This window comes from Gigantopelta aegis, chromosome 1, assembly GCF_016097555.1.
Source record: "Gigantopelta aegis isolate Gae_Host chromosome 1, Gae_host_genome, whole genome shotgun sequence".
NCBI classification, from domain to species: domain Eukaryota; kingdom Metazoa; phylum Mollusca; class Gastropoda; order Neomphalida; family Peltospiridae; genus Gigantopelta; species Gigantopelta aegis.
This window is the reverse complement of record NC_054699.1, coordinates 28872-47762: the sequence shown is the minus strand read 5'-3', so window position 1 is coordinate 47762 and position 18891 is coordinate 28872. Positions and strand designations below refer to the sequence as shown.

At 37.5% G+C, this 18891-nt stretch overlaps 1 protein-coding gene across 1 annotated transcript; it reads right to left on the bottom strand.

Annotated features, from left to right (window-relative positions):
• Positions 1-10698: 10698 nt before the first annotated feature.
• LOC121384752 (zinc finger protein 665-like) lies at positions 10699-18891 on the bottom strand. The gene is made up of 2 exons (XM_041515336.1): positions 18771-18891; positions 10699-13664 (listed from the first exon to the last, which is right to left on the bottom strand). The coding sequence occupies exon 2, from the start codon at positions 13322-13324 to the stop codon at positions 11801-11803; it is 1524 nt and encodes a 507-aa protein (XP_041371270.1). The 5' UTR covers positions 13325-13664; positions 18771-18891; the 3' UTR covers positions 10699-11800.

The window sequence follows — 18891 nt, the reverse complement described above, 5'->3', positions numbered from 1 at the left end:
TAGAGAAGAGAGAAATAGAGAAGATAGACATAGCGATAGAAAAAGAGAAGAGAGGGATGGAGAGAGAAAGAGAAGAGAGGGATAGAGAATTCCAGTTAGAAAAATTAAAAGTGGAACATGAGTTAAAGTTGAATACTGAAGAAGTTAGACGTGAGGCAGGAAATGGTTTTAACATGGAGGCTTATAGATCAGTGCCTGTATTTGACGATCAGGAGGTAGACATGTTCTTCCAACTTTTTGAACGGGCCGCTAAGCAGCTAAATTGGCCGCAGTCTAAGTGGACATTGTTAGCCGTGTCTAAGTTTAAGGGGAAGGCTAGTGTAGCTTATAATTCAATGAGTGATGAGCGAGCAAGTCAGTACGACCTAGTTAAGGCTGCGGTGTTGAGGGCGTATGAATTACGACCTGAGGATTATCGTTTACGGTATAGCGAGTTGAGAAAAACGCAGGGTCAGTCTTATAGTGAGTTTGTGGCTAAGAAGGCAGGGATGTTTGATAAATGGGTGGTGTCTCATCAGGTAGAGTCATATACCGAGTTACGGGAGTTGTTGATCTTACAGGACATTAAAAATTGATTATCAGTTAGCTTACGTATTCACTTAGAGGATCGTGAAGTCAAAAAGATAGAGGAGGCAGGCATAGTGGCAGATGATTACGTGTTAATACACAAAGCTCAGGCAGTACCGGGTAGCTCTTTACAACAGGGTGATAAGAAGAAATTTCAGCCAGGTTTTTCCCGGGAAAGTAACTATCGGGGAGAGTCATCTAGTTGGTCAGCTAGTCAGGCAAGGAATGCACCTGGTGGGCAAAGTAAGGATAGACCTGCATTATCAGCCAATGCACGAACTTTTCGTCCACATTGCAGTTACTGTAAAAAGGATAACCATCTTATCGGGGACTGTTTTAAAAGGAAACGCGATAATGCGCAAGTGGTCGGTTTAGTGAGGTCAGCTCCGTTAGCGAGAGAGTTAATGGTTAGTCCCATGGCAGAGAAAGTAAACCTGTATGTGTCCACTGGTATGGTTTGTGATGTGAAACAAGAGTTGTGTCCTAAGGCAATGTCAATCTATAGAGATACCGGGTGTAGTCGGAGTCTGATAACGCAAAAGTGTTTAGCTGGTATTGAAAATTCCGATACAGGACGAAGTTTGGCTTTAAGCTCAGTTACTGGAGAAAAAATGGTTGTCCGGTTACATAAGGTTTTCTTGTGTTCGAAGTTTGTGACGGGACCAGTCGTTATGGGTGTTGTGAAGGACTTGCCTGTTGAAAACATAGGAGTTTTGTTGGGTAATGATTTGACTAGTCAGTGTTGTCAGCCGAAATGTGACCAATTGTTAATGAAAGACAGCCCTTTACCCATAAAAGAGTGTGAGGTTGATGAGATTAGTTATCCTGCATGTGTAAAGACTAGGGCTATGGCCAGTAGGTTAACACGAGACCTAGAGGATATTTGTGATTTGTCTGATACGTGTGTGAGCCATGAAATTGGAGTGGATGAGGTTATCAGTAAAATGGTAGATAAGTCAACTGACAAATTAAATGTGGTGGAACCTGTTGACCTCCCGCAGAGGGTAAATGAACCAGTTGTGTTTGATAGAGGCGACTTACCTTGTATTAGACGAGAGTTAATTCTAGAGCAGGGGGCTGATCCAAATTTGTTGGCAGCTCGCACTACCTTGTTAACTGTGGACAAGGGAGTATTGATGAATAAAAGAGTTAGAGATAGGAGGTTGCCGGCGACCGAACTAGCTAGGAAGCATCTGAGCTATGCTCAGAGCAAAATAAAATCAGTGTTTGATAGGAAGGCTAGGAGTCGGAATTTTAAACCAGGGGATAAGGTGCTGCTGTACCTTCCCATTAAACGGGGTTCATTGCAGAACAGGTATTTCGGGCCCTATGTTGTGCACAAACGAGTTAATGAGACAGGGTATGTGATAAACACTCCTGATAGAGTTAGGAAAAGTAGGTATTGTCACATCAATTTGCTAAAAGGTTATTTTGACAGACTGCCGATAGTTCCAGAGTTACCGGTCCAAACTGAGAGTCACTCAATTTCCTGTGATGACGTCAAGACTGCAGAGGTCAAGTTGGCCAACAGCCAGATTCTAGCAGACTTGAGCCCCCAGCGAGCAAAGTTGACTACGTCGAAACAAGACAATGTTTCCATTTGTCAGAACCTTCCAACGGTTACCAACACCTTAAGCCAAGATGTGCGCTTGGAACCGAACACTACACCGATTCGACAGCATGCCTATCGGAGAAAACCTGGAAAACGTGCGACGCTGAAAAAGAAGGAAACGAAGTTCCATTGGCCAGATGAATGCGAGAAGTCATTCAACCGTCTCAAGCAGATGCTCTCCTCGTCTCCCGTGATGGCAGCACGAGAGTACCGAAGGCTTTTCAAGCTAGCTGTGGGCGCCAGTGACGTGGGTGCTGGAGCTGTGCTGTTCCAAGAAGACGAAGACGGACTGGACCATCCTAATGAAAGCCTCCAACCAGAGAGTTTTGAGATGGAGTCTTCTGCAAGAATACCCAATTACCATTGGACATATCAAGGGCACATCCAATGTAATCGCTGATGCCCTGTCCCGAAGTTGAACGTTATGATAATGTGTTGACATTCTTTATTTCTGTTTTGTTTATATATATTTTATTTGTATACCAGGGACTCAGAGACTCGGTGTGATTACTGGTAGTCACCTTATTATTACATGTGTTATAAATGCCCGTATGCGTCGGTTAACGCACCTTTTTGTTTTAATGTAGTATATTTCCCTATTCCTAGAGTAGAGGAAATATCCTTTTTGAGGTGGGGGTGTGTGACGGAACATGCTCTTAAATTTGTTTTCGCCTGTGGCGATTTTAATTGTGTTAGAGGGCCGTGTGCAGTTTAATTGCACTTAAGCCCAGATGGGCAACTTGTTACGTAATATCTCCGCGCGACCGTACACATCCAGCCAGGTGCGGAGGCCATGTGGCGAGTAGTTACGTAATACCTCTGCGAGTGCGGTTTCGACGACCGTGATTTTGGCGACCAAGGCGTCAGTAAGTCTGACGATCAGAGAAATTATACCGACTCTGGGAGAGGTGGAATATCAGATGATAGGGGGAGGTACCGCCTTGTACCCCCAGGCGATTCTGTTTTATAATAAATAGCTAGTTTTTAGAGATATCGAGAGAACCAAAAAGGAACGCTTCCCGGGAACGTAGTTCGTTAGGACTTGGTAAATATCATTTCTGCTTTGTTGTATAACCTTGATGTGATTGATGTGACTTTTAATATTTTAATACTGTATTATACCAATATTCTTTAGACAGTGTCTTCGGTCATCTGACGAAGTAAATCGTAGTCTTACTGTTCTATATTTTATACGAGTATTTGGTAATATAAAGCTTAGCCAGTCATTCTAGAAGACCTAGGTAAACTGTAGGTTATTGTCTTTATTGTGATAGGTACCAGTATTAATTCTGTGTTACAAGGTTACTGAATGAGTAGTTAGGGTTAATTAAAAATTAACCAGTTAGGAATAGAGCTGTAATTCCTTTATTAATTAAGTTCCCCAAGAAGCGTTTCTCTATTATCACACGTTACTGAACGAGTAGTAAGGGTTAATTAAAAATTAACCAGTTAGGAATAGAGTGGTAATTCCTTTATTAATTAACTTCTCCTAGAAGCGTTTCTCAATTATCACACGTGTGGGTGTTGTGTCACGGTGAAGTGATTCGCATATTGTGTAACTAGACACCTAAAGATTAACTAATTAAGTGATCAGTTCTGGGTTGTTATTATTGTTGTTATTAATTAACTACTACGGCTGTACATTTGTCAGCGTAGGTTAATACAGATTCCAAAGTGTATTGTGTTTTGTTGTGTTTCTAGTGAACTATACGTGCTATAATAATATATACTTTATATAAGATCGTATCTCTGATCATACCTAGACGAGCCATACTAGGGTTTAACCGCCTGTTACAGAGAGATCTAATAGATATACAGTTAGGAGAGATATTTTGATAATCGTGTTTTATTCAGTTACGGGTATTATAGAATTCCCGTGACAATCCTGTTTAATTAGCTTGTTAATTAGCTAATTGCATTATTGATATATCTTTTAAATGTATTATTATTTTTCAGTTGTTTCTTAACGAATATATGCCTATACCTCTGTTATTCAGTTTGTTTTAATCATTTATAATACAAATACGTTACTCTATATTATCTTTTTTTTTCTCCTCAAAATAACGAAAAATCAGTGATGAAGGCTACAGACACTATTCACTTATCCCCATCATCATTGTCATCTCAGGAATAATTATTCTTCAATTTCAAAGATACCCTCCGCGGCGTCTTGTTTTTGTTTATCCAGAGGGCAATTATAGGTGTACCATGTAAGTACTTTCGATTGGACCCTAGTAACAATATAGCCTTGTATAACCTTGACATTCTTTTATCATGGCTCGAAATGTAAATCCAATATGACTGCCAATTCATTTATAAAAAATATCAGGATTTCAGGGGCAAAGAGGATTTGTGGTTGAAAGATTTGTGAGCCTTCATCCTTATGTCATAAAACACCACACCTGATTTTGCTGCATACATGCATAGCAGATTTCTTTCAGTGGTAGGTGTCTTAAAATCTGTAATCAAGTAGGGAGGAAGGCCGTGACCCCCCCCCCCCCCCCCCCCCGGAGGACCAACCAGCCAAGACGCGGCCTTCTACTTCCTCTTCGGGTGACTGGAGAGTGGCAGCGCGGAAAATCAAAGGCCAGTACTCTAAGTACTTGGTGGGAGACGTCACGGACCCCGACAGACTGCCAGGCGGGGTATACGAAGAAAACTTCAAGACGTTTCCCGATGGCCACCAGGTCGCCATCCACACGGTCAAACTACGGGGAGTGGAAGCTATAGTAGTGACGTCGCGCCGGGATGATCTTTACCGACAGGGATTCCTCAGCCATGACATGGATAACAACACCATCCACAGAATCATGAAAATCGTCACCGGCGCCCAGTACCCACATATGGTCCACTGCCTTAGCACCCACAGCTACAGGAGACTGGTGCCTCACTTTGAGGAGAGGAACAACATCACCTCCCCGTAGATGTTGTGCACCCAAACGGCCTTAACGAGGCCACTCGCGTGGACATATCGATCGGACTTTAAACTTTTAGATCTGCGTTCAAAATTTTATGTCGAAATTACTTCCTTTTTTTTTTAATATTATTAAATAGTCCGATCCTCTCTTCTTTCTCTTATTTAATTTTGGACTGTCCTTCTAAAATGCTCCAAATTATATAAATATTCGACCGAGCAGTCAATTCTTTTTTATTTTTGGCTTGTAACCTTTTTATTTTTTTATCTATTAACTTCTTTACTAATCGCTATTTTCAAAATTCTGCCCAGTTTCTACCACCCCCACCCCCCCCCCCCCCCCCATCCCGAGTCAGGCCACCGATCTTATCGGAGGTCGGACTCGGGATGGGCGTGTTCGAAACCCTAGTGGTATATGGGCACGTTAAACTAGTTATCATCATCAAGTAGGGATAACTGGTAACATTTAAATCTCTTCTCGGAATCATCTTTGGATAGATATGTACTTTGATATGTACAGGTGGTTTTGTGAAGAGCAGTCATGCTTTCATCCAAAACAAAGAAGACTTATGCCCCTTGAATAATAATACTTGCTGCATTTACACTATTTGCCCCCTGGGTATTGAATTTTCTCTAAGCATCCCTAGTGAGATGACTATGAATAAACATCGCGTCGCGGAGGTGAACGGGATACAACCTAATTACATGAAAGTGCTACTGAAAGATATGAAAGTTAAACCGTCCTCTGGTTGTTAACACTAAGCATTCTACAAGGAAGTGTAAGTAGTATAAGGGCCTGTTCGCCCCCATGACCTACTTTCCGTGACCTTGACCTTGGTGTACTTGGCAGGTGTGAGTCATAGTGGTGTGGTCTACTGGGGTGAACGCTCGCCCGTGTCCCTGACCGACTTAGGTTGGTACTGATGTCCTTGGACTGGCCCTGACCGATTTGTTTAGCATTGACCGACTTAGAAGGCAGTGACTGGTATACCTGGGCAGGTGTGCGACCTTGGTGTAAGTCATAGCCTTGACGTACTTGGTGTGTGACTCGTCGCCTAGCCTTGACAGGGATGGTGTAGGATCCCAAATTGCTACTAATGGGAAAGTGCAGCGGGTTTCCTCTCTAAAACTGTCAGAAGTATGTTTCACATCCAATAGCCGATGGTTAATAAATCGAGATGCTCTAGTGGTGCCGTTAACCTACCACTTCTAAGGACTGCCCGACGCGAGGTAGTGTATTTAATTTTAGCGCGCTGAATGATGAATGGTTATCACTGTTTATATCCTGCAAGTGATGGTATCTTGTGTTGTCAGTCTCTAAATAAAATACTCTACGGAACTTCTAGAAGTTAAGTTCTCAAAGTCTGGCAGAAAGACGAAATGATTGAAATAGGTGTAAAAAGGAATTCTGGTTCTACACTATCTGATAGCGGATTTACAAGATTATTATGAACTGACCTATTTCGTCGCTTCATCCCGCGAGCACACACCCACCCACACATATATATGGTTTAAATGACAGGTTTTGCTGATGTCTCGGTAGATCAGTCGTTAGCGTAGTTGACTTGAGCGTGAAAGGTACGTCGTTCGTATCTCATATGGTAGAATTTTTTTTCTATTATTATTTTTAAAATTAGTTTATTTATTTATTTATTTGTTTTTATTTTATTTATTTATTTATGTTTATTTATTTATTATGTTCAAGCAGAACCCAATACAAGCATCCTCTAATAACCCTGTGTGGACGGAACGTAGCTCAGTGTTCCCTTGATGTGCGGTAGGTCTGGGATCGATCCCCGTCGGTGGGCCCATTGGGCTATATCCAGCCAGTGCTCCACAACTGGACAATGACCGTGGTATGTGCTATCCTTCCTGTGGGAAGCGCAACTAAAAGATCCCTTGCTGCTAATCGGAAGAGTAGCCCATGTAGTGGCGACAGCGGGTTTTCTCTCAAAATCTGTGTGGTCCTTAACCATATGTCCGTATAACCGTAAATAAAATGTGTTGAGTGCGTCGTTAAATAAAACATTTCTTTCTTTCCTCAATCAATATCTGTGTGGTCCTTAACCATATGTCCGTATAACCGTAAATAAAGACTTTAATGGGCATATGATAAGAACTTCACTAGAAAAAAAGCATATTACATGTGGTATCTGTAATGAACACCACTGCATCCACAAATAGTAGTAAATTAATGTGGTACACATCATGGTGGGGTAAACACCCAAGGTATGGCCTATGCTTGCATGTCAAGTCACTGAATGCAATATTTTCAAACCCATCAGCCTAGTTGGTTTTTATATATGCATTATTAAATCCACTGACAGCTACCAATATATCTGTTGATATTTTATTAATAATCTCCAGTGATTGGTGCTTACAGACATGTATCATATCTAGAGTTATCATTAGGGTTTTACATCTTTATTTTTTATTTGTCATAAAAAAACCCACATTCAATCCATCAAAAGAGTGCGAACGTCATTTTTCTTTAATTATTTTCTGTTTTAACTGAATATAATATTTATATTGTATGCATTACTACAATCTGCAATGTAACAAATCATTTACATAGTAATATTGGAAAATATAGCTTTACAAGTGTGGTAATAGTGGAAGATAATACTAACACACTCCTAGGTAGATTAACAAATGTGTCAAAATTGCTCTTGTACTTGGTATGTACTTCAAATACCCTTTACTATAGAAAACTCACTGAATATATGGACAAAATTGAATGAATTGACCTAAAGCTATCATTACCAAGCTTATATTTGTGTACAAATAAAGAAGAGAATGCAAAATGGCTACACAGAACTCACTTCTGTAGATTTTAATGTTTTTGCCAAACTCACAAAAACAATTGTAAAAACTTCCATATTTGCCTAAACCATAATTCACCGAACTAAAAAGTATGTTAAAACTACAGCAGAAATCGGGTTATTTAAATATAGTCATCTCAGAGCCAATGGCATTCAAATACACATTGTTAATGGAGATCTAAAAGATTAACCAAATATCAGCTAACATTATTTTTTAACTAAAAATAAATTATTACTAATAGCTTATTACATCTTGCCTAGACCTATTATCCTAAATAAGATTAGTGTTATATGACATGTCCATAACCTTCGATAAATAAGCTTTAAAATATTTTAAGTAAAATATATGGGCCAAAATCTCCAACTGGTCAGAACAGACTTTTTTTCAAACTCTATTCTCAGCAGTGCACAGTAAATTAATGCCAAGGTCATGGTTAATATGAACTCCTATGCCTGAGTGTAACCTAATTAAGCAATTATGACTGTCAAATAACAGTAAATGGCACACAATATAAAATAATGATAATATAGTGAATATATGCTATATCAAAACAATATATTTTTCAAAAAGTGTCCAATTGGGTGTTTTCATGACTATCAGGATCTTCTGTGTTCTGATATGAGGTGACAACATAATTGAAAGTGTTGTTCCTACAGTGCAACCTGATTTAATGTACACCTCAGGAAGCATCAGTGTTATGCAAAGTTGTATACAAATGCAATGTATCATATTTAAAACAAATAATAAATAAAAATACTACTCTTGAAGATACATACTATGGGTTGGTTGTGTATGCTTAGTTGTATATGTAGTGTGTGCATGCATAGTCAGTCTCTCATTTCCAATAAATAATTACCTTAAAACTCATTTCTTGCAGTGACCCTGTGTTTTGAAAGACTTTAATGGGCATATGATAAGAACTTCACTAGAAAAAAAACATATTACATGTGGTATCTGAAATGAACACCACTGCATCCACAAATAGTAGTATATTAATGTGGTACACATCATGGTGGGGTAAACACCCAAGGTATGGACTATGCTTGGATGTCAAGTCACTGAATGCAATATTTTCAAACCCATCAGCCTAGTTGGTTTTTATATATGCATTATTAAATCCACTGACAGCTACCAATATATATGTTGATATTTTATTAATAATCTCCAGTGATTGGTGCTTACAGACATGTATCATATCTAGAGTTATCATTAGGGTTTTACATCTTTATTTTTTATTTGTCATAAAAAAAGCACATTCAATCCATCAAAAGAGTGCAAAAGTCATTTTTCTTTAATTATTTTCTTTTTTAACTGAATATAATATTTATATTGTATGCATTACTACAATCTGTAATGTAACAGATCATTTACATGGTAATATTGGAAAATATAGCTTTACAAGTGTGGTAATAGTGGAAGATAATACTAACACACTCCTAGGTAGATTAACAAATGTGTCAAAATTGCTCTTGTACTTGGTATGTACTTCAAATACCCTTTACTATAGAAAACTCACTGAATATATGGACAAGATTGAATGAATTGACCTAAAGCTATCATTACCAAGCTTATATTTGTGTACAAATAAAGAAGAGAATGCAAAATGGCTACACAGAACTCACTTCTGTAGATTTTAATGTTTTTGCCAAACTCACAAAAACAATTGTAAAAACTTCCATATTTGCCTAAACCATAATTCACCGAACTAAAAAGTATGTTAAAACTACAGCAGAAATCGGGTTATTTAAATATAGTCATCTCAGAGCCAATGGCATTCAAATACACATTGTTAATGGAGATCTAAAAGAATAACCTAATATCAGCTAACATTATTTTTTAACTAAAAATAAATTACTAAAAATAAATTATTACTAATAGCTTATTTCATCTTGCCTAGACCTATTATCCTAAATAAGATTAGTGTTATATGACATGTCCATAACCTTCGATAAATAAGCTTTAAAATATTTTAAGTAAAATATATGGGCCAAAATCTCCAATTGGTCAGAACAGACTTTTTTTCAAACTCTATTCTCAGCAGTGCACAGTAAATTAATGACAAGGGTTACTGGGGTGGATATTATTGCAGAACATTGTGATTCATCTGCAACAATCCGTTATGTTTTGTTTCTTCAGTTGGAAGACTAATTCCATGATAGGTATTACGAAACCACTGGGATTGTACAAAATGGCTGCACCTGTTATATATAATAGCCGTCACATTTAACCATTTTATTAATTAACTATACGATTATACTTGTTGATATTAAGCAATACTGTGCATTATATATCAACTAAGCATACCAGGCCAACTGCTTTAATTGTCCCTTCCTTTAGCACGCACAATTACATGTTATACAAATAAACATACATCAAACCACTCATCCGTGGACATAGCCCACTGATGCAATACAAAATAAATACACCACTGGGTTATCGAACCGGATTACAAAATGATAAGCGCTGGGCCAACACGCTTGTGAAACCCACGACACACGAAACATGTCAAAGTTTGTTAATATGGTAATGGTCAACACCGTAAGATTATGATGTTACGATTTTGATCAAGTGTCTAAACAACCAAAATATTCAACATGAAATGGCTTTAAAATGTACTGATGTGTCTTTGAATAAATATTACTTTGCACTCCTATTGTTGTTTTGGCTTTTTTTTTACCATTTAAAGCTGTAGTCCCTGGAATATTTTTATTATTTAAGCATATAAAATAGATGATTCAGTTCTGTTTGGTACATAAAAAAAGGTCCACCACATCGCTATAGTTTCGCAATGCTCGCTTATCTACATTATCTAGGTCAACTAGTAACGCAATGGCCAGCTTTGTTTGTCTTCATGTAGCGGGACGCCAGTAGAACTGAGACTACGTGAAATAAGAAATGAGAAATGAAAGAGTGCTATTAAGTTTCAAAACGTTTAGTGCTAACAAAACAGTCATGAACGGATTTTAAAATGTCTATATTTTCCTGATTAGTTGAGTGTAGATCGCCAAATAATAAAATGTTATGATCTTCCAGATGATGCCCACAAGCACATTTTGGATTATCTAAGAAATGACACTTAAATGTATGACCATTTAGGTTACTGTTACCCATTCTACAAACTCGACAGTATTGTATCTGCTTAATTATTTCACCATAATAAAAGTATGATGGGATAGGTTTAGTTGCATTTGTTTTAAATTGTGGGTAAAATTTACATCAAATCATATTACAAATATTAGTTTCATGTTATTTGACCACACACACACATTCCTAGCTGGAGCAGCCACCGAGATATGAATGTTAAACTCTGAAACACACACCATTTTGAAACATGGTCGCCAATTTCTTCACACACATTTTTGACGCCATCATCAAATGATTTCATGCTTACAACACCCCAATGACCATGTCTATCCACGAGGACAGATGTTGCCTTTCCATGACCACCTACTCAAAAACTAAGTCTTTTTTATGGCTCTGTTTGCGGGACTACTAGTTAATGTGACGTCTAGTTCAACGCAAAACGAGGCTTTTTTTAATTATTAGCATATTGTCAATATTGGCCAAAATATCTGGGATAATATCTTTTTTTCAATAATTACATAGTGTGCAGATTGCTTGTACAGAATCTGATTGGTCAACTATAAAATTATGACCTTTAATTGGTTCTTCGCTAAAGCCAGAGGTTGATGTTCACCAAAGGCTCGGGTCTACAACATCCATTCAATGGGGACAGATCATTGTTAGTAGATATTTTATTTGAAAGGTTTCTAACCATAATGAAACATTTTATGGTCTTTTAATTGGGCACTCTGTGTAAAAAAAAATTGTGCACAAATCTCATTTGAATGGTTTCTCACCACAAAGAAGCATGTTATGTAGTCTCAAAGTGGAATTCTATGTAAAACATTTTGAGGAATTTCACATTTGAATGGTTTCTCACCAGTATGAATCAATATATGGCGTTTTAAGGCTTGTTTGTTTGTAAAACATTTTGCACACACTCCACAAATGAAAGGTTTCTCACCAGTATGAAGAATTAAGTGAGCTTTCAAACTGGAACTTTGTGTAAAACATTTTGTGCACATACAACATTTAAAAGGTTTCTCACCAGTATGAATAATTTTGTGAGTTTTCAAACTGGAACTTTCTCTAAAACATTTTGTGCACATATCACATTTGAAAGGTTTTTCAACAGAATGAATCACAATATGGCGTTTCAAGACTGCAGTTGTTGTAAAACGTTTTGGGCACATATCACATTTGAATGGCTTTTTACCGTTATGAAGAATTTTGTGAGTTTTCAAACTGGAATTTTGTATAAAACATTTTGTGCACATATCACATTTGAAAGGTTTCTCACCAGTATGAATAAACATGTGTTTTTTTAAGGTTCTTTTGCCTGCAAAACATTTTTTGCACACAATACATTTAAAAGGTTTCTCACCAGTATGAAGCATTTTGTGATCTTTCAAACTGGAACTGTGTGTATAACATTTTGTGCACATATCACATTTGAAAGGTTTTTCACCAGAATGAATCACAATATGGCGTTTCAAGACTGCAGTTGTTGTAAAACGTTTTGGGCACATATCACATTTGAATGGCTTTACCGTTATACCGTTATGAAGAATTTTGTGAGTTTTCAAACTGAAACTTTTTGTAAAACATTTTGTGCACATATCACATTTGAAAGGTTTCTCACCAGTATGAACAAACATGTGTTTTTTTAAGGTTCCTTTGCATGCAAAACATTTTTTGCACACATTACATTTAAAAGGTTTCTCACCAGTATGAAACATTTTGTGATATTTCAAACTGGAACTTCGTGTAAAACATTTTGTGCACATATCACATTTGAAAGGTTTCTCACCAGTATGAAGCATTTTGTGAGTTTTCAAACTTAGAATATGTGTAAAATATGTTGTGCACATATCACATTTAAAAGGTTTCTCACCAGTATGAAGCATTTTGTGAGTTTTCAAAGTGGAACGTTCTCTAAAACATTTTGTGCACATTTCACATTTGAAAGGTTTTTCACCAGTATGAAGCATTTTGTGAGTTTTCAAATAGGAACTGCATTTAAAACATTTTGTGCACACATCACATTTGAAAGGTTTTTCACCAAAATGAATAGCAAAATGGCGTTTCAAGTCTGCAGTTGTTGTAAAACATTTGGGGCATATATGACATTTGAGAAGTTTCTCACCAAATTGTTTTGTGTGAATATTCATGTGTGTTTTAATGTTACTTTTGGAAGAGAAATCCTTTAAACACATTCCGCATTTGAACTGTCTCTCTCCAGAATGGACGCGCATGTGCATTTCTAAATTAGATTTACTTCTACAAAACTTTGAGCAGACTTCACATTTTGTAGTTGTAACAGCAGTAACAGTAGCTAATGACATACTGATTTTCAGATGGAGGTTTTCAGTTCACATTTTGCACTCCCGTCTTACTTTTTTACCAGTATAGATCAGAATGTATAATTTCCTGGTGATCAGAATGTTAATCAAAATGTATAGTTTCCTGGTGTTCACAATGTATAGTTTACAGGTGTTCACAATGTAGAATTTACTGGTGGCCAGAATGTAGTTTCCTGGTGGCCAGAATGTAGAGTTCCCTGGTGGTCAGAATGTATAGTTTCCTGGTGGTCAGAATGTATAGTTTCCTGGTGAGCTTCTCTCAAACTAGAAATCCATACACGTTTGACGCATCTCCGGAGATGTGGGGTGAAGACATCAGCCACTAAAATAGAAAACAATAAATGAATAAATAGAACAGAAACTAAAACTGGTGCACTCTGGCAATTGCGGCATGGTGGACTTGTGGTCCATTCAGCTTACCACAGCTGATGACAGAAGGTATTACAGTATCAAGTTGTGAGAGCCTCCAATAGTCTGAACAGCAATCAGCCTACAAAGGACAACATAGCTGATGACAGAAGCTATTAATGTGTCAGGATCTCCAGTCTTCTGAACAGCAATCAACCTACAAGGTACAAAGCTGGTAACAGAAGGTATTAACGTGTCAGGACCTCCAGTCTCCTGAACAGAAACATACAAGAAACAGTATATGAACTAACAGCTAGGACATATCTGAATAGCTACATCCGAACCATACTCAACTAGATACATCTATTTGCTATTTTCCATGACAATCGAGGCCAGAATACCAGGGTGGCAGTTAGTGGTTATTTAATTTGACGGTTTAAGTATTATCTCCCTGAAATGACTGCAAAATATTTTCCTCGCTACGGCCCTAAATAGGGCGCTGGACTTTTGGTTTTTGTGATGCTGCACTTACCAGTAAACCATGCATTCATATTAAGGCTTATAAATTCATTTAAAACGTCAATGGAATGCGGGGAAAGACGTACGCCACTGGTAAAGCGTTCGCTTGATGCGCGGTCGGTTTGGGATTGATCCCCATCAGCTGGCTACTTCTTGCTTCAGCCAGTGCACCACGGCTGGTATATCAAAAGTTGTGGTATGTGTTATCCTGTCTTTGGGATGGTGCATATAAAAGATCCCTTGCTGCTAATCGAAAAGAATAGCTCATGAAGTGGTGACAACGGGTTTCCTCTCTCTATATCTGTGTGATCCTTAATCATATAACCGTAATTAAAATGTGTTGAGCGCGTCGTTAAATAAAATATTTCCTTCATTCCTTTGCTTCAATGGAATGCAGGTGACCTTTGTTTTCAAAACGTTGGTTAGCAACACTTGCTGTCAGTTTTGAAAATTGATTTGGTAGATCTACTAGCATTTAACATCACAGAATTGCGTTCAATACATCGGAACATGGTGCTGAAAAAAATTATCCCTGAAATTTAATAATTACTGTCCTAAAATTTATTCACTAATTTAAGCAAACTAAGAATTGTTTCAAAGTATATATGCAGTCTAAATTTAAAGGAGATGATGTTAGTACTTTAAAATGTTAACTAAGCTAGAAGGAACCAGGATGGATGAACTAGACAAAGTTAAAGGGATGGTGGTATATAGTGGTGGTATAGAGTGGTGATAACATTCGTTCGGAATACCAAACACGCTCTTGTACCATTAAAAACGATTTGACTGAACGATAAAGGGATTTTCATAGCATTGCCATTTTGGCGATGTTATTATTACTTATTATTTTTAACTCTGCCATGAGAAGTCCATAAAACCGGGACTTGTATCAACCTTGGTCATATTTCGTTATATTTTAACATGCAAACATTCTTTTCTAGATTTAGTGTAAAATAAATATTCTGCTATCCAGCGAACATAACAATTTTATTGACAAATATAAATCTAATTTACAATCCATTTTTTGTTGTGTAGGTACAATTTAAAGAAAAAGAAGAAGTTTGTTGTGTTTAACGACACCACTAGGCTACATTGATTAATTAATCATTGGCTATTACATGTCAAACATTTGGTAATTCTTACATATAGTCATCCGAAGAGGTTTGTTTTGTATAATGACACCACTGGATAACATTGATTAATGTATCATCGGCTACAGGATGTCAAACATTTGGTAATTCTTATATATAGTCATCCGAAGAGGTTTGTTTTGTTTAATGACACCACTGGATAACATTGATTAATGTATCATCGGCTACAGGATGTCAAACATTTGGTAATTCTTATATATAGTCATCCGAAGAGGTTTGTTTTGTTTAATGACACCACTGGATAACATTGATTAATGTATCATCGGCTACAGGATGTCATACATTTGGTAATTCTTACATATAGTCATCCGAAGAGGTTTGTTTTGTATAATGACACCACTGGATAACATTGATTAATGTATCATCGGCTACAGGATGTCATACATTTGGTAATTCTTACATATAGTCATCCGAAGAAGTTTGTTTTGTTTAATGACACCACTGGATAACATTGATTAATTTATCATCGGCTACAGGATGTCATACATTTGCTAATTCTGACTTGTACAGGAAACCCGTAACATTTTTCCTAATGCAGCAAGAGATCTCTTATATGTACTTTCCCACAGACAGGTAAACACATACCTTTAGTTGTGGTGCACTGGTTGGAACAAGAAAAAAAACCAATCAGCTGAATGGATCCACCAAGGTTTTTCGATCCTTTGAAGCAAGTACCTCAAGCGAGCACTCGACAGATTGAGCTAAATTCTAGCTCCGCCCCTATAAACATCAGAGGAAACCTGCTACATTTTTCAATTAGCAGCAAGGGACATTTTATATGCACCTTCCCATGGACAGAAAAGCATATACTAGGATACTTGATGTACCAGTCGTGATACATGATGTACCAGGCTGTGTGATGGAACCTGCTCTTATCTTCTTATCTTTTCGCCTGTGTTGGGGGCTAGTGCAACTTGGTTACGTAATACCTCTGCATGACCGTGCCTCCTAATACACACCAATACCAGGTGTGGAGGCCACGGTGTGGAGGCCACGTGGCCAGTAGTTACGTAATACCTCCGGGAGTTCGGTTTACGACCGGGGTATTTCTAGCGAACTGGCGACAGCAAGTCTGGCCATCTAGGTATATTTACCGTCTCTGGGAGAGGTGGAAATATCACATGTAGGGATTCGGTACCGCGTTGTGCCCCAAGGCGATATTCGCCGTCTCCGGACTAGTCTGAGATTTTATAATAAATAGCTAGGATTTTAGATATATCGAGGAGAAACAGCTGGAAGGCTCCAGGGGAACGTGTCCGTCCGGACGTGGTAAATATATATTTCTGCTCTGTTGTATAACCTTGATGTGATTGATGTGACTTTAAATATTTAAATACTGTATTATACCAATATTCTTTAGACAGTGTCTCCGATAATCTGACGAAGTAAATTGTAGGCTTCACTGTTCTAATATTTTATACGAGTATTTGGTAAGATAAAGCTTAGCCAGTCATCCTAGAGGACCTAGGTAAACTGTAGGTTATCGTCTTTGTGATATGTACCAGTATTAATTCTGTATTACAAGGTTACTGAATGAGTAGTTAAGGGTTAATTAAAAATTAACCAGTTAGGAATAGAGTTGTAATTCCTTTATTAATTAAGTTCCCCTGGCAGCGTTTCTCAATTATCACACGTGTGTGTGTGTGTTGTATCACGGTGAAGTGATTAGAATATTGTGTAAACTAGACACCTAGTCATTAACTAATTAAGTGATTAGCTCTGGGTTGTTATTATATTGGTGTTGTTAATTAACTACTGCGGCAAGGACATTTTGTCAGCGTTAGAGTTAATACAGATTCCAAAGTGTATTGTGTTTTGTTGTGTTTTCTAGTGAACTAAACGTGCTATATATATATATATATATATATTTATATTAGATCTTATCTCTGATTATACCTAGAGCCGAGCCATTCGGGTATTAGACTGCCCAATACAGAGAGATCTACTAGATATACAGTTAGGAGAGATATTTGGATAATCGTGTTTTATTCAGTTACGGGTATTATACGATCCCCGTAACAGGCTGGAATGAAAAATAGCCGAATAGGACAACCTAGAGGACCTAGGTAAACCGACGGATCGATTCCAGAACGACTGCGCAGCAAGCTAGCACTTTACCACTGGGGTACATCCCACCCCTAGGTACAATTTTAAGACCGGACTTGTACGCCTTTTAAAACATTTGTGAATATTCCTAAGCCCTCTGACATAGTGAATACTAATATGACATAGTGAATACTAATATGACACAGTGAATACTAATATATGTAATTGCATTGGTCATGGGGTTGTAGCGAATTTGTCACAATAATGAATTTGACAGGGTTGGAAATGGATGTGGTAATCTAAAGCTGTACTAGTCAGGTGGTTAGATAATCAGTGTAAAACTTAAAACAAATTACTCGACTAGTAGATGTACATGTAAAGACCGAACCTGTCGGGATGGTCAGTCTACAAAATGTTTATAACGCAAACATAAAATGAGCTGACCTGAGAACGTTTTAATTGACTTTTAAATAACCTTTTCATTAGTGTATTTTTTGCTTCTGTTTTACCCCATTCTACAAGAACGGCCTTGCATTCTCATTACGGTAGTTTGTCAAACAAGGTTTGACATTGCGTCACGTGACTCAAAATACAATACCCTACATGTTTTCAAATCAATGAGTTTTGTGGTGGTGTTGTTGTTACAGTTGTTGTTTGTGTGTGTGTGTGGGGGGGGGGGGGGGGGGGGTGTTGGCCATAACTCGTTTTTATTATTATTATTATTATCAGTAACAAGTGGGATAAAGTTGTTTTCAAGAATAAAATACTTCTAGGGACAAATCAAATGTATGTATGTTCTGGTAATATACTGTTGGGTGATTAAACAGGTCAATGGTCTGTGATAGTATGCCTTTAACATATAAGCGGAATTGAGCTAGAGCGATTGACTTATCGACCCCTACCCCCCCCCCCCCCCCCAACAAAAAAAAAAAACCCAAACAAACCAGACAAAAACCAAGCCCGCTAGCAACAATAAACAAAATATTAAAAAAGAGGTTATTATTATTATTATTATCTATGATTTGAAGACAGTGGTACGGGACTTGTACATTACTCGCATAATATTGCTGAATTAAGCTTACACCCCCAACCCCGGAAAAAAAAGAAAAAAGAAGTTATGTTTCCCCATTGAGCAGTTAATATTAAAATAACAACAAGAATAAATAAATAAATAAACAAACCCATCAAAACAGTGTATTATATATCAAAATTATTATTATTATGAAACCCATTTTAACTGAGAAACAGTCCGGTTCTATGTTCCGCTCAGTTTATTATATTCCATCACTGCTGCAATGGCCGTTACCAACATAAACGTTCCTGCACAACAATAGTGAACATGTACAGTGTATGTAGTCACTTACTTCAATATCACTATATGTAGGTGTTCAGTTTGTAGTTTATAACTGAAAATCATACAGCATTACACAAAATATGTTGTAAAAACACACCAGAAAATAAACTGGTTACCAAACGAAAACTGAC